Here is a 13753-nt window from a genome sequence, read left to right as displayed (position 1 = left end):
TAGAGGTCTTTCACCTCTTTTGTTAGGTTGATTCCCAGGTATTTTATTTTATTTAAGGCTATTGTGAATGGGGTTGTTTTCCTAATTTCTTTTTCAGTGGATTCATTGTTGATGTATAAGAATGTGTTTGATTGATGGGTATTGATTTTATATCCTACTACTTTGCTGAATTCATTTATTAGTTCTAGAAGTTTTCTGGTGGAATTTTCATCCTGACAGTGGCTGCCTTGTGCACGGTCTCTGCTCAGTGTTGCTTGATAGATCACAAATGTGCACATTCCCATTCCTCATCATTCCTGATCTGCCAATGCTCTTCCTCTCTTGTGGTCCTCAGATACATTATTCCACAGGGCAATATCTGCAAAGCCACTGTAGCCAGGCTGGATTTCTTATGTTACTGTGTCCAAAGAGTGAGGGTGGAACAGAGTCATCAGGAGACAACAAAGTTACATGCTTTGCCCGGGTGTATACTGTATGGCTTGGTACTTCCACTGAGTCACTGCTGAAGAATACATCTGTCATCAGATGGAAGTCTCCTCTATGGATTTAATGTCCAAAAACTTTTTTTTTCTTTCTCATCTTAGGGGATACCCACGCTGGTATACAGACATGACTGGAACTTTGAACATCTCTTTGTGGACATCAAGAACAAAATGGCACAGGTGATCATGATAAACTCTCACTTGCAGGATTGTTCCATCCACATACATAAGGACAGTCCAGTCCCATCTTGGTGTCTGCTGTGAGGTCTAGGCTCTCTGGCTCCCTAAGTACCCAAGGGGCCCCCTAATAGCCCAGTGCTCTCTGGAGAGACAAGCAAAATGGCAGATCACCAAATTTTCTTGATTTACAGACTAACCCCTTAGGGATTGTTTTCTTAATGAGATATCATGACCATGGTGCTACGGGTCAAGAACTCGCTCACTCATTCCCCTTAGCTTCTGCTACAGACAGGTGGAAAGGCTCTTGTGCCTCTCCATGTCCTCATGGGTCATGTATAGTATTCAGTTAGCTCAGATCCATTTCTGTGCAAAGTCTGAAAGGCTGCGGCACTCAGCATCAGCTCAAGCAAAAGCATCAGCTCTTACCACAAGTGCTGGATAGCTGGCCCCGCCTGGGGTGGCAGCTCACAGTTAGGGTCTTACCAAGTAGGAGAAGCAATAGCCTGACCCAAGCCTCTGCTTTTGATTTTAGAGCCCCCTTCCCCACTCAGCAATGAGTGCCATCAGTGGAGAGCTTCAGTCCTACAGCAGTGCCTGTGAAGCCCTCTCTGTCATAGAGGTCACTCTGGGCTTTCTAGGCACAGTTGGTGGGGATCCAAATATGCACCTGAATGTGTATGTCCAAGAAATCCTGCGAATGGACGACCAAACAACTCCAGTTTTAAAGGTAGGTATTGTACACTTTTCAAGGAGAATCAGCATAACCTCATCTTATTTTCCTGCTAGAATGCTACCACGCAGGAGCGTGGTGCAGGCATCTGTGGAAAGGGGTAGTCAGGAACCCCCACCCGTAACCAGTCCACAGAATAGCAGCACACACTGGGGACAGGAGAAGCAAGGACACTCAGTGCTGACCACCTAGTAGAGCAGGATGCACAGGTGACTGAGGACATTGACTACCTCCTCACTGCATGATACTCACAGATATGAGCTGCTGCAGGAGTGGGAAACTCTCAGATGTTTGCAAGATGAGGCAGGTAAACTTGAGGATGGAATAGAGGTGGCCTCATGACAGGAAATGGATGAAGCAGAGAGGAGTGCCCTGGGGTAGTACTCAGAGTCGTTGGGGTATACCAAGGGAGGGTGTAAGTCTTCACCTCCTACTTGGGACTCTCTTCCTCTTCCAGGCCTTAAGCAGATGTCAGTTAAAGCACGTCATTGCCCTATGGCAGTTACTCTCTGCTTTTAAGTCGGAACAGCTACTGCGACTGAAGAAAGTGAGTCTTCCCTGCCTCTGCCCAGACTTAGGGAGCTGCACACTGGTCCCAGGCTTTGATGTTGTACTTGATCATCTTTTTTAGGATCCCTTTCGGGAAATCAGTTCTAGATACAAAGCAGACCTCAGCCCAGAAAGTGCTAAGCTCCTCAGCACCTTCTTGAATCACACAGACCTAGATGCTTTCCTCATGGAGCTACATGAGCTGATGGTGTTGAAACTAAGAAACATTCAGACCCAGGACAGCTTCAAACCTGAATGGAGGTACTGTGTGTATACCCGCTGGCAGGCAGGTTTGCAGAATGTTTGCTGTTTCCCATTGACTTGAAGGTAGTTCCATCTTAACACAGGACCCTCTGTCTTCTGTTCTCCATCACCAGAGCAACTGAGGACTTGCTTCTTTAGTTTTAATCTTTTGGAGACATTTTAAAACAACTACAAAATCCTATATTCTCATTATAACAAGTAGACTTAACTATGTCAAAAAGGTATGCATTTTAGATTAGGTAGAAAAAGCTACACCAATGTGTGAAATCTAAAATATCCATAATTATAAGAATTTACATTTGTGTCAATCTAATGGCAAAAAAAAATGGTATCTTGTTTTCATTTGTGTTTCCCTACCTACTTGTGCAGCTGGGCACATTTTTAAGTCTATCACCATTTGTGTATCAATCCTCAAATTATCTTTTGGTCACTTTTGGTTATTGGGTGGGGAAGTTGATCTCTTTCTTTTCTTCTTTTGGTGCCAGGGATTTAACCCATGAGTACTTAACTACTGAGCTGCATCCCCAGCTCTTTTTATTTTTTATTTTGAGATAGATCTCACTATTACTGAGGCTCTCCTCAACTATGCAATCCTCCTGCATCAGCCTCCTGAGTTGTTGGGATTACAGGCATATGCCATCACACCCAATCTGTTTATCTCTTTCTTGATGATTTGTAAAAAGCTCTTCGTATAGAACAGATTAATCTTTGATCAGTATGTAACAAATGCACTAGAAGTCAATTCTGATTTTTTTTTATAAAGCCTTTGTGGGGCCAGGTGCAGTTGTGCATGCCTGTAATCCCAGGAGCTCAGGATGCTGAATCAGGAGGATCATGAGTTCAAAGCCAGCCTCAACAACTTATCAAGGCCCTAAGCAACTCAGCAAGGCCCTATCTATAAAGAAAATATTTAAAAGGGCTAGGGATGTGGCTTAGTGGCTAAGAATCCTTGGTTTTAATCCCTAGTTACCACCACCCCCCCAAAAAAAGCCTCCATGGAGACATACACTAAAGGCCACCTTTATCACATCCTAGGGTACTAAACCATATTGTTTTCTTCTGCTGCTTTTATAGTTCTATGTTGTACATTTGTTTCATTAGTCAGTTCACTTTTATGTGTGATATGAGGCAGGTATTTCACTTGACTGGCTTTCTGGATGGACAGTCAGGCTATATTTGCTATTTCTGCCCTCAGGCCATATGGCACATGCCTGTACAGTAAAGTTCCCCTTCCTAGAGAATTTGCAGCCTTTGGTAAGATAAAACATAAGAGGGAATACCTGGCTTTTCTGAACGCCAAAGCTTTGTTTCTGATGCAGCCAGCCATACCTGTCAGTGGAGTGCTTGAAATGGCCTAGCTGAGCATCATTGAAGGAGCTCCACCCTCCAGAAGCCTTGGGCCTGGGACTCCAGTTCCAGCTCAGGAACTGGGCAGCTGGCTGACTTGAGGCTGACCTTCAGTATTTCTTGTCATAGCACCCCAACCCTGTAAAGAGTGAGAACTGATAGGCTCCTGATGTTCTAAACACTCTCTCTTGTGCCTGATTTTACAGCCTGAGGGACACTCTGGTGCCTTACATGGAAACTAAAGAGAGTGAAGTTCTTCCAGAAGTGGAATCCCAGTTTCCAGAAGAGATACTGCTGGCCAGCTGCGTCTCTGTGTGGAAAGTGGCAGCTGCACGGAAACAGGACCGGCAAGCAAAATAGGATTCTGTACTCTGTCTCTTTATGTGCTGCGGACACAGCTCCCCTTCCCTCCACCATGCCTCTGGGGGCACCTGGAAGGAAAGTGTTGGCACAGCACTGAATTCAAGGCCAGCATGCACTGTGCCAGCTGATGGATTTTTTGAGAGCTAGGCTGTTTCTGGAACACATGAAGATCCAGAACTTTCACTTTATATTATGAGTATCAAGTGGTGAGAATGGCAGTTAGTTGAAACTGGAAATCAACCACCATCCTATGCATTCAAGGAGCAACAGAAAGGAAGAGTCACAATAGGGGTTACACCCAGCAATGACCTGTGTTGGACCTGCAGCCTGTTCCTCGTGCTTCCTCATGTTGCTACACAGAGGCCGAATGCAGGGGGTTTGGTGTCTTTTCTTCCCTATGATATTCTGCGCACACAGAAGAGAACCTGATTTTCTTCTCTCTCCCAGTCCCTTAAATTCTGAGTTCTGTACTCATATTTCTTGAGTTCCAAGTTGTGAAAATAATACCACACTCTTTTTGTCTTCTCACTAACATGAGGAAAGCCAGGGGGTCCGCACATGAGACTCCACTGTAAGTCACTGCTAGATTCCAAAGGGTCAGAGCCAACAACTCTGGAGAACATGAGAGTTGGGACGCTGCTTGGGTTTTGGTTTCCCCATGAATAAAATGGAATTGACTGACAGCCAAAGTGCTTTCCAGTTCTCATATCTTGAGATTCTAAATGAAAGTTTGTCATTGTCAGCATGGATCAGAGGCAGGCTCTTAGAGATGGCATGGGGAGTTTTTGGCTTTGCACTGCATAAGCATGAAGTCTTGGTGTGATCTCAGCTTCCCTGAGTATATGCATTCCTGGTCCTTTCTTTGGGTCTCAACCACACCAGAAAAACTAAGCCTCAGAGCGAGTACAAAACCAGTTCTGTTTCTGAAAAAGGAAAAATTACTCTCCTCGATCTTGTGCTGCATTTTTCATTAAGTTTTGTCTCTGTTTGAAACCCACTTTGATGTCCTGGACCACTGCATAAATTCCTGTACCTCACAGCTCAGAACTCGTTTGCAGTGAGATCCAGCCATCCACACCTAGGAGGCCCTGACTTTCAAGTATATTCCAGATAAGTTAGGGACCCAATCAACTTGATATCAGGCCTGTGTACTTTTGAGCTACAGAAATGCAGAATGGGGAAGGAGGGCACAGCTCAGTAGTAGAGTGCTTGCCTCACATTCACAAGGTCAGAGGTTCAACCCACAACACCACAAAAAAAGAAAAAAGAAAAAAAAAGTTACCTGGCACAGGCCCTGTGCACACCTGCAAAGGTAGGTGCAGAAGGAAGTGATTCCATTTCCATGGATGACTTCTCACAGCAGACCACCACAAAGAAAGTGCAGTGACAGATCTCAGGTAGTAACTCCTTTCATAACACACATTTCCATTTAGAGAGCTGTGATGAACATTCCAGACTATGCAAGCCACTCCTATTCCTACCAGTTGCCTGCCACCTGCAAGCAGGAGGGCTCAGCCTACCTGCCTGGGAGGTGGGGGGCAGTTTTCCGGGGCCAGCAGGTGACACTCAAGACTCATACCATTCTTCATTGCCACACCTTCACAAGTGGAATCAGGTTTCAAGTTCTTGATGTGAAGACCCTTTTTCTCCCTTTGGCCTGGACATTTTTTTTATCACTGGTATGAATTGTCTTTAATTAAGATGTTTTATTTTGTATGCTATGCTTTCAAAGCCTTAACTGTCATATCTAGCATGATTTATGCAAAAATACCCTGGGCTAGCACAGGTAAAACTAAATTTCATTATAATGTAATGCTGTTTTAATAAACTTGAGTTCTGCTGCTAAAGGATCCCTCTCTTTGGGAGCCATGCTACTATGTATGGCATGTAGACCTCAGCTAGGCTGTGGGAGTGGTTTTGAGTTTTTGTGGAAATGCCCTTGCATAAGTATTCATGAAGTGGATGGTTTATAAATGAAGAGCACACTCTAGAATGTGAGATGCTAAACTTCACTGGACAGAATAACAGCAGAACAGCTTGTCCACAGTAGAAAAAGCTTAAGTCTGGCCTGGGGCAGGGGTGTCTTCTGTTTAAAGGGACATCACTGAAACAGCAGAGTTCCAGCTACCAAGGAGTAAGAATAAAAACTACCTAACTCAGTAAGTCAGTCTGTGGGATGGAGAAGACTTTCTTTCAAGGCAGTGAAAGAAATAGAACTTCAAGTCATTGCCCTCAAGCCCTTTCCATCCTTAACACTTAGGAGATTTTGCCACCTGTTAAGAGAGACAGCCATGGGCTATTTCTGCTGTTCTTAGATGTTAAGGCAATTTTGACTTAAAAACAAACTTCCACTGATGATCACTGTGAGCAAAACACCAGTTCAAAGGGCCCAGCCAAACTTACCCAAATTCTGGCATGCCTGCTTGCCCCAGTGTGCACATGGAAAGCATCTCTGATGTGATGCCAGAAGCACCAAGTGAGGCTGCCATTCAAAGTACACGCAGAGTGCTCCATGGGATATAAGCCCTGAGGCCTGGAGCTGGGCACCAGTGGTTCAAGCAGCAATTGGCACTCACATTGTGTTCTTCAATGTTCTGACCCCTTCAAGTTCACTAAGCATATGCTCAAGCATTCAGAATCCTGGGATTTCCAGTTGGAAAAACAAGCACGAGTGCTTTCTCCTAAGAGAAAATGCTAGCAAAACTTAGACCTTCCCTGTAGGGGCATTGAGCCTGCTTCCTTCTCAGCTGGTGGAGTGCTTCAGAGAGCCAACTGGGGAGGGCCCTGAGATGCAGCATCCCCCCCCACTGCTCTTGAGGCTGCTTCTGCTCAGGGGCTCCACAGTCTACAGTGTGCTCCTTTCCCTTCACATGGCCCCACCAAGGTCAGTATTCTTCCCGATCACTACCTGTACCCGAGACACCATGGGACCTCATCCCAGAAAACTGCTACTTCCTCAGAACCCTAGCTCTAACACAATCAAGCTGACACACCACAGCCCAGAAAGATCTGAACATGGGTCTTGGCTCTCCAGTTTGCCATCTCAGTGACCTTGGAAAAGCCGCTAAAAGCTAAAAGAACCTCCATTTTCTCATGTGCTAATGACTCTCAGTTCTATGGTGAGAAATTAGAGTAGGTAAACAGCAGCGCAGTGCCCAGCGTGGGGTGGGTGCTCAAGAAATGGGACATGCCCTTACCCTCAGCTGTAATCTTGCCCTGCTTTCAAGGCCCTGTCAGTTGTTGGTACTGCAGGAAGTCTTTCCCAAATCTGAAACCAATAAGACCAATCCAATGCATTGTTCTGTATCATCTTTTGTTAAATCTATACCCAGACTGTAATAATGGTCCCTTTACCTTCTGAATATAGCCCTCATTATTCTAAGGCTTATTAAAAAAAATTTCTCTCTCTCTTCTCCCCTCTCCCCCTTCCTAACAAGATTAGGGAAACAATGTTATCTTTTCTTTCCCTAGTTAATTGTCCTTGAACACACCCACCACAGGAAGGAGATGCCTGCTGAAATCTGGGAAGTGAATATCTCCCAAATTAACAAGTGAATCCTAACAGGCCATGGGGCACCCTAGGATCACCTACCAGAGCACACTTGGAATGTAACCCTTGAAAAGTTCCCTTAAAACACCCCTGTCCCTCCTGATCAAGAAAGTCACAGCCTTTGGGACAGGAGTCCTCTGTGTTTCTCCTTTGCTAGCAAAGCAATAAACCTTCTTTTTCCTTTTTCTCAAAACCATTTCCTCATTATTAAATTGGCATTGATTGTCATTGGGGACAGTGACTGAGCTTTCAGTTATAACACTATATGACTTCTGCATATACTTTTTTGAGTTCTCATTCATGAGCCTCTTTTCTACCTCAGGACCTTTATGCCCTCTGTTCCCTCTGCCTGACATGCTCTCTCAAACTCACTCTTCAGGTCTCCTCTAAATATCACCTCCTCTGGAGGCCTTTTCCCAATCATCACATCAAAGCCAGCTCCCGGGGGGATTATTTTCAGTCAGCCCTAGTTACAGCTGCACTATCTATACACCCCTCTCTCTACCCCTGGTGAAGCAATGCGAGAAAGCTGCAACCCCAGATCCTAGCACAGCACCAGGCACCAAGAGCACCCAGTAAATTTCCATTAATTTGAGGAGCACGGGATAAGGGACAGTGCCAGTGCCTCTGCCTCCCTGGTGGTGCTCAACTTCATAGAGCTCCAGGTACCCCGGGGGGACAGGCAAGGCCTGAAGACTGGGAGCAAAGTTGGAGAATTTTCTTTCTTTCCTTTTCTCCTTCTTTGAAGTGCTGGGATCTGAACCCAGGACCTGCACATCCATTGCCCAGAAAGCGCTCTACTACTAAGCCACACCCCAGCCTGCCTCTTCTAGAATTTCATTCATAGGTGAGAAGTGTTTAAAGGGGGAAACATAAAAATGTAAAGACTGTTATGCTCGAATTCAGGACCCCCAAAAGACCACCAGAGACCCAAGATCTATGTAAGCAGCAAAGAGGTGTTTATTGCAAGCTAGCTCTGTCCTCCGCGCACACACAGCAACTGGTGACGCTGAGAGGCCCCAAGCCCAGGGTTTGCAGCAGTTTTATACATTCTTTGGAGAAAGCAGGAACCCCCACATACATCATAGCATCTCTTAAAAAATCATCACACACCGCAGGAAAATCAAATAACAACTCTAAAACATAATTAGCACATTCACTGGCGGGAACAAGTTGGGTAGGGGTGATTGGTTACTACAAGAGGGGGATTCCTTTGAACTGATTGGTTTAAGCCAAGAGGGGTGTACGAGCTGAACTACATGGTTTCCCAACACGTTATCAACCACCATAAACTATTGGGAGGGTCATCTGACATCCCAGGTATTTCCCTGTCTCATGCTGATTGCTGGCTGCTATGGGGCTGCTATGGATCCCCACCTAGCCTGACTGAGTCAGGGACACCTGGTGCTGTAGATCTCTCCTGTTATTTGTAGATAAACAATTCAGCAGGGTAGGTATGTGCCTAGAAGTGCTCTGTGGGTTTTTCTAAAGACAAGGGTCATGCCCCCTTCCTTGGACACAGGCTTTGCTCTGAGGTAGAGGCTGGTTTCTCAAAAATGGAGTCACATCAGTTTCTCATCACCATAAGTCCTCTTAACAGAACTTTTAGTGTCCTTGTGACCTCAAGGTAAATCAAGTTTACACTTATTGACAGTGGCTTGAAGGCCCTGTGTGATCTGTTATCTGCTTGGTATGACCCTATAGGCTGGACTCCCACCACTACTATTCTTCCCACACCCCTCTCCACACCCATATCCAGTTCATATCAGCTTTGACTCCCTCACACATCATGTTGTGCCTGGCCAGCTCCCACTTCTCTCTTAGGACCCAGTTTAGACTTGCTTCTTCTTCTTCTTTTCCTGCTCACATTTTTATTAAACATCATGGGTCACCAGGACACATTACCCACAGATAGTGGGGTTGGATATTTTTAAAACCGATTTGTGGCACATGATACAATATAAGAACTGTATTATCTTATTTAGTTTGACATTGAAAAAAGCAAATTGTTATTGAATCATAGTCAATAAAACGAGTTTTTTTTAAATGGGAGATTAATGACTGAAAGACTTCACGAAAATGCTAGAAAATAATTAAGGTATAGTGAATATAATGAGAACTCCAAAATACCTATTTTTTTTTATCTATTATCCTCTCTCCTTCTATTGTTAAAATACTAAGCATCACTTTGTTATACTTTGCTATTACAAATACACTTTTCTATAGTGAAGCCCAAATTATATTTTCTCACTTTATTTGAAAATACTACTGTGTTGATGTTGCTTTCCACAGTATGGAAATTATGTTTTCACATGGCATGTGTCAGTCCACTCAGATCCATTTTTGCTAGTCTCTCTTGTCATTCAGTACACCAGCTGTTCATCTTGTCCACGTAATTGCATCTGCTGCACTAAACATGGTGTAGTCCCCAAAGACTTGACCCTGTATAGCAATCTTATGAAGTTTATATGTGTATATATAAGAAGTTTTATCAAAGGAAAATAATATCCTTAAATCTCAGTTCTAAAATATTCCTCAGAGACGTGTTTTTGCAAGTTTTAAAATGGGTCACTTTGATTTATTTATATAACAATGTCTATAAGCTACTACTTCCATTGAACACAAACATTATCTTGGAGGCATATTCATTATTAAAAATATTCTATCTGCACACACTTCATTTTAGGAAAGAATAGAATAATGTGAAAGTATTCCCACCTGTATGAAGTATCCAGCAACATGTTGAGTTGGTGGAGTTTTATTACAATGCAATAAAATTATGTTTTATTGCATTGTATTGAAAGTTTATTGAGTTTTATTACCATGCAATAAAATTATGTTGATTCCAATTTAACCTTTATTCTGTGATTCAAAAATGCTTCAGGGCCTAGTGTTGATTTTTTAATTTTGTGTGGAAATTGCTGTTAATAGAGTGTTCCAGTAACTACTAGGAAACAGGGAGTCTGTCGTATTTTCTTTTTCTTTTCCACTAATTGTGTGTGTGTGTGTGTGTGTGTGTGTTTTGCTTGAGATTGAACCCAGGGCCTCACATATGTTAGGAAAGCTACCTAACTACCACTGAGTTATACCCCTTTGTCAATCATATATACAACCTGGAGACTTATCTTCTATTTTAATTAAATAACTTTTGCTTTTTGACAATGTTTAACTGCTACAAGAGTTATTTTGAAGAAACTCTGGTAAAACATTTTTAATAAAACTTGGGTAAAACTGAAACAATGAAGTACTACTAGATTTCAATAAACTCATGTTTACTAATTCCTGGTCAAGAAATTATGGCCATTTATATGTGAAATAGAATAACAAATTTAAAATAATCACTAGTTATAAGCAGTGGTGTGCTGGTTAATGTTTAGCACATGGCTCTTGGGAGAATTTGATTCAAATTCTGAGTAATAACATTTGCTTAATTTTTTTAAATATTTTAATCAATTTTTTAAAAAACAAATGACAGCAGATTGCATTATAATTCTTATTACACATATGTAGCACAATTTTTCATACCTCTGGTTGTATATAAAATCTGTTGAAACCAATTTGTGTCTTCATACGTGTACTTTAGATAATGATGTTCATCCCATTCCACCATCATTGCTAATCCCCCGCCCCTTTCCTTTCCCTCCCACCCCTCTCCCCTATCTACAGTTTCTCTATTCTTCCCATGCTCCCTCTCCCTACCCTTCTATGAGTCAGCTACCTCATATCAGAGAAAACATTCTGCATTGTTTTGGGGGGATTGTCTAACTTCACTTAGCATTTTCTTCTCCAATGCCATGCATTTATTGCTGAATAATATTCCATTGTGTATATATGCCACATTTTTTTTTATCCATTCATCCACTGCAGGGCATCTAGGTTGGCTCCACAGTTTAACTATTGTGAATTGTGCTGCTATAACCATGGATGTGGTTGTGTCTCTGTAGTATGCTTTTATAAGTCTTTGGGATATACACCAAGGAGAGGAATAGCTGGGTCAAATGGTGGATTAATTCCCACATTTCCAAGGAATCTCCATACTGCTTTCCATATTGGTTGTACCAATTGGCAGTCCCACCAGCAATGTTATGAGTGTACCTTTTTCCCCAGATCTTTACCAACACTTACTGTTCTTACTGTTGTTTGTCTTCATAATAGCTGCCATTCTGACTGGAGTGAGATGATATCTTAGAGTAGTTTTGATTTCAATTTCTCTTATTGCTAGAGATGATGAACATTTTTTTTCATATATTTGTTGGGCACAATTCAGGAGCCACTTCTCAAGCAGAAACAAACTTTATTTTTAGAACACACATGCCACACCATACGAACTCTTCAGGAATTCCCTCAGAGCCCAACTTCCACCACCGGCTTCCCACAAACCTCTCAATCCCCGCACTCCTCCTGCTCTTGAGGCCCATTGTCTGGGTCATGTGGGCAGAGCCAAAAAAGTCCCCCAATGAGCAGCTCCGTGGTCTGAAAGGGCAGGGAAACAGCCCAATGAGCATCACCACAGAGGAGCCAATCAGCTGGCAGCTGGAAGTTTGCTGGCAGCTGGAAGTTTGCTGGCAGCTAGAAGTTTGCTGGGGCCTCTGTGAGCCAATCATCAGCTGGCAGCTGGAAGTTTGAATATCTTCTTCTGAGAAGTGTCTGTTCAGGTTCTTGGCCCATTTGTTGATTGGGCTATTTGTATTTGTTTGTTTTTTGTTTGTTTTTGTGCTTAGCTTTTTGAGTTCTTTATATACCCTACAGATTAGTGCTCTATCTGATGTGTGAGGGGTAAAGATTTGCTCCCAGGATATAGGCTCTTGCACTATAGGAGTCTTATTAAGGAAGTTGGGGCCTAATCCCACATGATGAAGATTAGGGCCTACTTTTTATTCTCTTAGATTCTGAGTCTATGGTTTAATTCCTAGGTCCTTGATCCACTTTGAGTTGAGTTTTGTGCATGGTGAGAGATGGGGATTTTATTTTATTTTGTTGCACATGGATTTCCAGTTTCCCCAGCACCATTTGTGGAAGAGGCTATCTCTTCTCCAATGCATGTTTTGGCACTTTTGTCTAATATAAGATAATTATAATTTTGTGGGTTAGTCTTTGTGTCTTCTATTCTGTACCATTGTCTACCAGTCTTTTTTAGTGCCAATACCATGCTTTTTTTTTGTTTTTGTTGTTACTATTGCTCTGTAGTATAGTTTAAGGTCTGGTATAGCGATGCCACTTGCTTCATTCTTCCTGTTTAAGATTGCTTTAGCTATTCTGGGTCTCTTATTTTTCCAGATAAATTTCATGATTGCTTTTTTTATTTCTATGAGGCATGCCATTGGGATTTTAATCAGAATTTCATTGCATCTGTATAGTGATAGTACAATCATTTTGATAATATCATTTTCTGAGATTATTGTAAAAGGGGTAGTTTTTCTCATTTCCTTCTCATAAGATTTGTCACTGATATACAGAAATGCCTTTGATTTATGGGTGTTTATATCCTGTTACTTGGCTGAATTCATTTACTAGTTCTAGAAGTTTTCTCATGAAGCTTTTTGGGTCTTTTAGGTAAAGAATCATACCATCAGCAAATAGTGCTTATTTATGTTCTTCTTTTGCTCTACATATCCCTTTAATTTCTTTTGTCTGTCTAATTACTATGGCCAGTGTTTCAAGAACTCTATTGAGTAGAAGTGATGATAGAGGGCATCCCTGTCTAGTTCTATTTTTTAGAGGGAATGCTTTTAATTTTTCTCCATTTAGACTGATGTTGTCCTGAAGCTTAGTGTAGATAGCCTTTATGATGTTGATATGTTTCTGTTAACCCTAGGTTTTCTAGTGTTTTGAAAATGAAAGGGTACTGTATTTTGTCAAATGGTTTTTCACCATCTATTCAGATGATTATATGATTCTTATCTTTGAGTATATTGATGTGATGAATTACATTTATTGATTTCCATATGTTGAACCAACCTTGCATGCCTGGGATGAATCCCACTTGATCATGGTGCACAATCTTTTTGATATTTTTTTTAATACAATTTGCCAGAATTTTATTGAGGATTTTTGCATCTATGTTCATTAGTGATATTGGTCTAAAATTTTCTATCTTTGATGTGTCTTTGACTGGTTTTGGAATCAGGGTGATATTGGCCTCATAGAATGAGTTTGGGAGTGCTACATCTTTTTCTATTTCCTGAAATAAATTGTAGAGTATTGCTATTAGTTCTTCTTTAAAGGTCTTGTAGAACTTGGCTTGTATCCATGATGGTCCTGGGCTTTTCTTGATTGGTAAGCTTCTGA

The 13753-nt window shown here is 42.1% G+C and overlaps 1 protein-coding gene across 4 annotated transcripts in view; it reads left to right on the top strand.

Annotated features, from left to right (window-relative positions):
* The window catches only part of LOC101970728 (E3 ubiquitin-protein ligase RNF213-like), a 196186-nt gene that overhangs the window by 141361 nt on the left and 41072 nt on the right, over window positions 1–13753 (top strand). For 3 of the 4 annotated variants that reach the window (XM_078030409.1, XM_078030410.1, XM_078030414.1), the window contains 5 exons: window positions 585–662; window positions 1195–1389; window positions 1850–1939; window positions 2024–2202; window positions 3759–4604. The exons of the other annotated variant lie outside the window; for it this stretch is intronic. In XM_078030409.1, coding sequence (XP_077886535.1) covers window positions 585–662; window positions 1195–1389; window positions 1850–1939; window positions 2024–2202; window positions 3759–3912 — 696 coding nt within the window. In that variant the 3' untranslated portion in view covers window positions 3913–4604. Of the gene's footprint in view, window positions 1–584; window positions 663–1194; window positions 1390–1849; window positions 1940–2023; window positions 2203–3758; window positions 4605–13753 lie in introns of those variants that run through there. 4 annotated transcript variants of the gene reach the window in all.

The sequence above is a fragment of the Ictidomys tridecemlineatus genome, chromosome 13 (genome assembly GCF_052094955.1).
Source record: "Ictidomys tridecemlineatus isolate mIctTri1 chromosome 13, mIctTri1.hap1, whole genome shotgun sequence".
NCBI lineage: Eukaryota > Metazoa > Chordata > Mammalia > Rodentia > Sciuridae > Ictidomys > Ictidomys tridecemlineatus.
This window is presented reverse-complemented; position numbering and strand designations above follow the sequence as displayed.